The 7,866-nt window shown below is 56.4% G+C and overlaps 1 protein-coding gene across 1 annotated transcript in view; it reads left to right on the forward strand.

The window, feature by feature from the left end:
* The window catches only part of NCF1 (neutrophil cytosolic factor 1), an 8,021-nt gene extending 863 nt beyond the window's left edge, over window positions 1–7,158 (forward strand). The window contains exons 3-11 of the mRNA XM_010157799.1: window positions 56–131; window positions 1,490–1,655; window positions 1,792–1,847; window positions 2,114–2,236; window positions 2,795–2,902; window positions 3,692–3,809; window positions 4,672–4,779; window positions 6,307–6,449; window positions 7,055–7,158. Of these exons, the coding sequence (XP_010156101.1) occupies window positions 56–131; window positions 1,490–1,655; window positions 1,792–1,847; window positions 2,114–2,236; window positions 2,795–2,902; window positions 3,692–3,809; window positions 4,672–4,779; window positions 6,307–6,449; window positions 7,055–7,158 (1,002 nt within the window). The remainder of the gene's footprint in view (window positions 1–55; window positions 132–1,489; window positions 1,656–1,791; window positions 1,848–2,113; window positions 2,237–2,794; window positions 2,903–3,691; window positions 3,810–4,671; window positions 4,780–6,306; window positions 6,450–7,054) is intronic.
* Window positions 7,159–7,866: the final 708 nt, after the last annotated feature.

The following is a 7,866-nucleotide window of genomic DNA, read 5'->3' on the forward strand; positions in this document are numbered from 1 at the left end:
CATGGGGGGGTCCCCCAGTTCCATCCTCACAGCCATGCCTGGCTCTGCTCCACAGAAAGCACTGAAGGAGATGTTCCCCATCGAATCCGGGGACATCAGCATGGAGAAACGGATCATCCCACACTTGCCAGGTGAGGGGCAGGCGCGGGGGCCGGGGCTGAAACCGAAACGGCAGCTGGTTGGGAAGTCCCCGGGTGGGCCGAGCGCTGCTGGCAGCCTCTGTGCAGGTGTTTGGTGTGATTTCTCTCCCTGCCCACCCAGCTGGAAATCAAACCACCAGAAAGGTGGTTTCCCACAACAGCCCTGCACACCCTATCCTTCCTCCCCGGGATGCTTCCCGGAGCATTGGCTGTGACCCGTGGCTGGTACAAAGGGTCTGGCTTTGGAGGGGCTGAGCTGAGACGAGCCTTCCTGCAGCCATCGGCACTGGGATCGGTTTTTACTGCCCTCATGGCAACATGGGTGTTTTGTAAGAGGCAGCAGTGCAACGTGTCTTCAGTGACAGGGAACGAACTCCTGATCTGACCGTTCCTTCTCAAGCATGGTGCAGGTCAGCAACGTTCACCCTTTTATTTCATTTCCTGCTATAAAAGAGGCAGGAAGGAGCATGAGAAATAGCTGCGGGTTGTGGTCGACACCTCGAGGAGGAATAAACCTGCACCACGTCTTGGGGGGCTCCCCTTGGGGCCAGGCTAATGCTGCCGTGCCAGGACCTTTCCTACACGCCACTGCCGTGCCGGGATGTTTGGGGTGGCCTCATCCCGTTTGGGGAACTAAAGCACCGGGGACAAGGCAGGTGTCAGATGGCTGTGAGGGGTGCCGAGGTGCTACTGGCCACACATGTGCACCCCAGTGTGAGTTTACACACTGCTGTGGGTTGGGGCTGCCAAAAGCCTTTTGGAGCCCTGGGGTCGTGAGCGGCTGCTGCAGGACGTGCGCCGTGGTCAGTGGGATGGAGGGATGTGCGTGGCTGCCCTGGACACAGGCTGGTCCTCTGCATCCCTCCTTGTGCCCCACTGCAGTCACTGTGTGGCTCAGCATCTGAGTTTAGTCCGAGCACAGATGTGGGAGTTACCCCATAACTGAAATGGGGTCAAACAGGTTTCTTTCTGGGCTTTTGCGAGCTCTGCAAGAGCCCACAGGCTGCAGGGGACAAGTCCGGCTGCTCAGCGCTCTCCCCTACGCTACTCACGGCACCTGAGCCGGGCGCTGCGCCATGCTCCCCCCCAGCCGTCCTGCCAAAACAAGAAACCCATGTCTGCAGCTTCTGCAAAACAGTCCTGGCCCTGCGGTCAGCTGCTCCACAGATTTTTCAACACCGTGCGTAGGAACCGGGACACAGTCCCACAGAACTTTGCCTTACGGGCACCATGCAGCACCCTGGGGCCAAATCCACTCGTTTTCAGGACAAAATTAATGATTCAGAGCAGCCTGCTTGGGAATTTCATAAACACAGGGCACTCTGTCTGCTTTTCCCTCTCTCCTCCAGCCCCGAAGTGGTTTGACGGGCAGCGCTCGACCCAGAACAGGCAGGGCACGCTGTCTGAGTACTGCTACACGCTGGTCAACCTGCCCCACAAGATCTCCCGGTGCCCGCACGTGGTCAGCTTCTTCAAGGTCCGTCCCGATGACATGAACCCCGTCACAGACAGCCAGTGAGTCCAGCTGCCGGTCGCGTTGGTGGAAATCCCGCGTCCCCAGCCCCGGGTGCTGGCAGCATCCCATGGGGAGGGCACCACTGCGGCGAGGGGGCTGGTTGGCATTGAGCTGCCTTTGCTCTGACCCATCTAGGATCAAGAAGCCTGAGGTCTTCCTCCTACCGAAGGATGCCAAGAAAAACCCCACCGGTGAGCAGACTCGGAGGGATGCAAGCAGCTGCCTCAGCAGCAGCAAAGCCCAGCCAGGAGAGGGGCAGCCATCCCATGGCACATACCCTGACCCAGAGCCAGACCAGCAGCTGGGAGGAAAGCACAGCCTTGAGGGGAATGAGTCCCTGTGCTGGGACCCAGCTGGTTTGGGACCAGAAGAGGCTGGGAGAGCGCTTTGGGCTGTCCTGAAATAGGGTATTTCCGTGCTGGGAGAGGGAATATCTCTCACTTCTTCTCCCATGCAGACATCACAGGCCCCATTGTCCTGCAAACCTATCGAGCCATCGCTGACTACGAGAAGAGCTCCAGATCTGAGATGGCCCTAAAAGCTGGGGACATGGTGGACGTCGTGGAGAAGAGCGAGAGTGGTATGTGTCCGTCCCTCCGGAGAGCCCGGAGGGGCAGCTCCCTCCTCGCCACTGTTTCAGCAGGGATGGGGCCTGCCCCTGAATCTCATGTCCAAACACAGCACTCGAGTTACGCTGGGGCACAGGCTAAAGGGAGGCAGTTGTATTCATTCTATGATTCTATGATTCTATAAGTATCAGGGTCTCCTGATACATGGGGAGAGGCTCAGAGCAGGTGCAACTAGCAGTAGCAAACCTTTCGTGCTTCCTACCCCCTTGGGACATGTTTCATGCTCACATGGAACCTTATGACAAGTCGGTTTTGGCCACAGAGTGTGTGGGGCAATCCTAGAAAACCATGCAATCTCCTCACTTGCCTCAGCCTGTGAGGTTTCCTGTCCATGAGGAAACAGGATGAACTAGCCAAGCTCCCTGGTTGCACCATGTAAACAGAGACTGGCCCTGGCACTGTCCCTTCTGTCCAGGCCACTGGATGCCTGCGTATCCCTGTGGGGACAGACCCAGCACCGGTGCCCCCGCAACACCCTCTGCTCTCACCCACGGTTGCTCTCCTTGCAGGCTGGTGGTTTTGTCAGCTGAAGAATAAACGGGGCTGGGTGCCAGCTGCCTTTCTGGAGCCGATGGATGGTCCTGATGAGTCTGAAGAGCAGGAGCCCAACTATGCAGGTAACATGCTGGGGTAACCAGGGTGTGCCCCAGAGCACAGCCTGATGTGGATCCCTGCCGGAATGGTGCCTGGCGAGGCCCTGCCGGACAGTCCACGCTGCAGCAGGATGGCTGGCACAGAGGAGTTGCTGTAGAAGCTGCCAGAAGGGAGAGATCTCGTAGTTCAGTGACTTACTCTCAACCTCAGGAGCTTGCTGTGGCACTAGATACTTGTTTTGGCCGATGACAGATGCACACCCTCATCCCGTGGCCGTCAGCTAGCTGGGTGAACGCTGAGTTGCTGGGTTAGCAGAGGAGCAGGGTGCAGCATCCGAACCGAGGCGCAGGCCTTCCGTAGTGCTTGGCTTCTGCACTGTCCTTATCAGCCCTCCGCATCCCCCCTGCGACGGCGGGGCCTTACGGCACAGAGCGGAGGGAGGATCCTGCAGACTCAAACGGATGGCTCTCCGGGCTTCGGCGTCGTGGTTTTCAAAGCACTGCGACAGTCTATTAGCACAACACTTCCTTCTTCCTCAATCACACAGATTGTAAACCTGCTCTTCAGCAGAGCTGGATGTGCTTCCACTGCTTGCATTCACCAGCTTCCTCCTGGGGAGGGGCTGGAATGAGCCACAGGCACCAGCAAGGCTGGGCAAAGTCTGAATCCAAACTTGGGGATGGGAAGCACCCTGGATCTTGCCTAAAACGTAGAGCAGCTGCTCTGGTGCCTCCTCTCCTCTGTGGCTGGAGGGGCTGAGCCCCATGCCGGGGGTGGTAGCACACAACATGCTGTCCCGATTTTGTGTGCAGGTGAGCAATACGTTGTCCTGAAAAGCTACACAGCCGTGGAGGAGGACGAGCTGACCCTCAAGGAGGGAGATACCATCGAAGTCATCCACAAGCTCCTGGATGGCTGGTGGGTCATCAGGTGAGCAATGCCACGAACAAAGCAGGCAAGCAGGGTTCGGGCAGAGGGAAGGGATGAACCAGCAGCTGTCCGCAGCGGGGCCGTGAAAGCCACGCACTGTTTGGTGCTGCTGCCCAGCACTTCCCTTTGCAGGGCTGCTTCTAGCAGCCTGTGGCTTTGCCAGATGTTGAACATTGCAGCTGGGGCTTCCTCTGCTGGGGGCTTCAGAGACACCCGAAAAGGCGGCAGATGAAAAAAAAAAAAAGTGTCTACTATTTGGCCTGTCCCTAAGTATTCAGCACATTTTGCTTTGCAAAACCTCAACTTCCATCCCAGCCCTGGCCTGCCATGCAACCTCGGGCTTTCCCAAGGGGAACCCCAGCTGCATTTGCGCTCTGGAAAGTCACAGATTGTGCATTCTCAGTGGGACATGACGTGGCTGCAAACCCTGGGAATCCTCCTGCCCAGCCTGTGCCCAGATGCCTGGTGCCAGGAGGCTTTCCTGGTGTTTGCAGGTGTCCTGGGGTCAGGTAGGGGGGACGGGATGGGGACCAGGGAGTGTTTCTTGAGCATATGGCAGGGTATCTGGCATGAGGCTCTGAGCAATACGTCAGGAGCCCAGGGGAAATAACATGAGCTGCTGAGACCCTGAAAGCTGTGAGCCATTGCCCTATCTGCTGCCTACTTGCTTTTGGGACTCAAGCCACACTTTGAGGAGAGCCGTAGGCACACAAGGTTGGGGGCAGCTGAAGCCCCCATCGCTGCAAGTGGCATGAGAGGCAATAGCCCACCCAGCCCCAGCGCTCCTGCCGAGGACGGGGGCGAGGAGGTGGTGGGCGCAGAGCCCAGGCTGCCAGTGATACTGCTTTGTGTTGCACTGCAGGAAGGATGAAACCACGGGTTATTACCCCTCCATGTACCTGCAGAAATCTGGGGACACGAACACTTCCATGAAGAGTGAGCTGAGGAACCGGACCGCTCCTCCGCGGAGGTAGGAGTAGCCCCTGGCACGAGGGAGAAGAGCTAAAGCTCTTGTGGAAAGGGGTGAAATGAAACCAGACAGTGGTTTGTAGTGGCTCTTGCTCACCCTGGCAATGAGGAACTGTGCAGGAGAGGTGTGAGTAGGGCAAAGACAGAACAGGAAGCAGATCCTGCCGGGCTGCAGCAAAAACAGCTCTGTGCACCCCGACTTCCACGGGCAGAGAGGCACCCCAACATTCCCCAGGCAGGGCTGCACAGTAGTTGCTCCAGCAGCCCCTCCAGCCAGGCGTGTTTCTCCTTGTCCTTCTGCAAAGTTTCTTTGCTGGGCTAATCTCATTTAATTTTCAAAATGGCCTTTTTCTTATTTCCTAAGTGCATCCACTGAATCTTTGAGAAGCGAGGAGAGATTTGACTAATCAGATCTGCCAAATGGCCTAATCTGATGGGAGGATTTGAGCTAATGGAAAGGATTTTATTTTGATTAAAAAGATAAAAAGCAATAATAACTCATTAATTCTGATACCAAGAAAACTGCTAGGAAGGGCAGAGCTTGCCGCTATCTTTTCTCCCCAACAGGAAAACACGGCAGCCTTGCTATAAAATCCCTCAAAATCCAGCTCTGCTGGAGCACAGATTGAGTGTGAGACAGTGTAAAATGGCTCAAATCCACCTATTTGAGCACAGTGATGCCGCCCGGGGGAGGTGAGGTGGCCTGTTTCAAGGACAGTGACTTGCCCCAGCATGGTGAATGCTGTCCCTGGCTGAGCCCTGTTGCAAAGGTGGTGACCTGCTTTGCTTTGCTGTGAGACGGGTACGTGCTCAGCCCAGGGAGAGGCTGAAGATGCTATGGGATGGATGTCAGGAGCCGCGTGGCTCATGCCCTGGTAGTGAAGACAGAGCAGTGGCCTCCGGCTGCCTGCCTGGGGGTGCTTCCCGACACTGGGGGTTCCCCTGCGGCAGCATGCCACCACGCAGCCCCGAGCTGCTCAGCCTTTCACTTCTCTCGGTAGTTTCTCTGCTGTGGGTTCAGCCACCCATCCGGATGCACGCTGGCACGTGCCCCACACAGGGACTGATCCTGGGGCATCAAGGAGCTGTGCCAAACACCACAGCAGGGATCTCAGTGTTGCAGCTGGTATAGATGCTGTACGTCTATCCATCTAAGAGCTATAGATTGCTTCCAGGGATTTCTTGAACTCTGTTGGGTGAACCTCATGCCCATCTCATCCTTCCAGCCTTATGCCCAATTTACCTTGCCACCCCCATCATTACCTTCCAGTCTTGTGCTCTGGCTTCACCCTTCAGTATTTGCTTCCGAAGCACTGCTCCAGCTGCCTCCTAAGACCCTGTACACCTCACCTACAGCTGCCCTCGAGGGCTGGCATCCTTGAGGGCAAAGCCGCGCAGCAGACACTGGGGTTTGGGTGAGGCAGAGAAGGAAGCATGGGATCCGGCTGGGGAAATCGTTGGCCAGAAATGATGAGGCATGAGAGCTGCCGGCACAGAAACTGAAAGTTTTCTGTCTGACTCACTGCAGATCCACCATCCGAAATGTGAAGAGCATCCACAAGCAGGGCCGGAAGCAGATTAGCCAGGAGACCTACAGGAGGAACAGCAGGAAGTACATCCAGAGCCGGAGGAACATGAAGGAAAATTTCCAGAACAAGGCCAATGTCATCAGTAAGTGTCAGCAGGGCCTTTGCCCCTGGACATGGGCTGAAGTCCTGCAGGCACAGCCCATGCCCCTCTGCACTGGTTGCTGGAGTAGGACGGTGTGGAGGTCACTCCTTGCCTGTCCACCCTTCTCGGTTGGGGAAGGCATGTGCAGGGAGACGTTTATTTTCAGTGAAGTTTCTTCCTTCTGGTCTTAGCTCTGACAGAGAAGGAACAGAATATGTACCTGGTGGGAGGTCAGCCCACATTAGGACCTGCGCTTTCCTCCGTGCACCTAACCTCACCTGTGCTGCTGTTACCATCATCATCATCATGTGTGTTAGCTGTCAGCAAAGCACCTCGAGAGGGGTTGATATTGAGGTAGATAGTTTATATCTGGTAATCCCTGCGTGGGATCCATGACCTTTCCAGAGGAGAGCAGCTCCTCAGTGGATCTGGAGGTGGGTTTCACCATGAGCAGAGCCAGGAACTGGTGATCTCAAACCACCACCCCAACCTCCATTAAGACAGGAGGAGATGCAGAAGGTTTGGTGGCCATTACACAGGAAGCTTTTGAACGTTCACGTGAAGGTGGAGAGCTCTGACCCAGCTGTGCGATGCTTTACCCACAGTTGAGAAAAACGAGCAAGAGGAAAACAAGCCCAAGGCTCAGCCTGCTGTTCCTCCCCGTCCCAGCAAAGACCTCATCCTGAACACCCGGAGAAAGATCCTGTGAACCCTCAGCCCCCCCACCAGCCAGACGATGTTTTATTTCTGTCAGCTCCTACGCAGCCGGGGCTCAGAGCCATCCCGGGGGATCCAGGTGGCTCTGGCAGCTGCCACAGGCCCCAGGGGGCTGCCGGCCGGATCGGTGCAGCCCAGTGCCTGTCTTCATCCTCCTACATGGGGAGCCCCGTGTGTCCTAATGACACCGTGAGGCCTCCATATCCATTGAGGACCCCTTGCCACGGGACCCCTGTTTATCGCCTATTTGTAATTTGAAAGATTTTGTGGTTTTTGCCAATAAAGGAGAGACACTTTATGGACATATTTCAACATCAATGGACAGCTGGTCAGTGCAGACACCAGGGAGTGGCATGGTGGCAGGAAAGGCGTTTCTCCCCAGCAAATGAAGTGAGGATTGCACAAGGGTCTTGTGAAAGGCGTTGGCAGGAAGGAAATTTGGTTGGGAGGATTTAAGGCGCCAGCAGCTTCCTCCTGGAAGGCAGCTGTGCTGCTCTCTCGTGGAAAGTGAGGGTTGGGATGTGGGGATATGGCGTTCACTGGGGTGAGTAGGAGCCGTGTGGCAAGGTCGCCACCTCAAATGTTGTCAGAGTGTGAGGGGTGCGGGGCGGGCACCCCAGGGCCTGTGGGGTTGCCAGGGTGTGAGGGGTGAGTGGCTTCCCAAGGCTGCAGATGCTTGTCCCTCCTGCTGCCTCATGGA

This window comes from Eurypyga helias, unplaced genomic scaffold, assembly GCF_000690775.1.
Source record: "Eurypyga helias isolate BGI_N326 unplaced genomic scaffold, ASM69077v1 scaffold1888, whole genome shotgun sequence".
Taxonomy (NCBI): Eukaryota; Metazoa; Chordata; class Aves; order Eurypygiformes; family Eurypygidae; genus Eurypyga; species Eurypyga helias.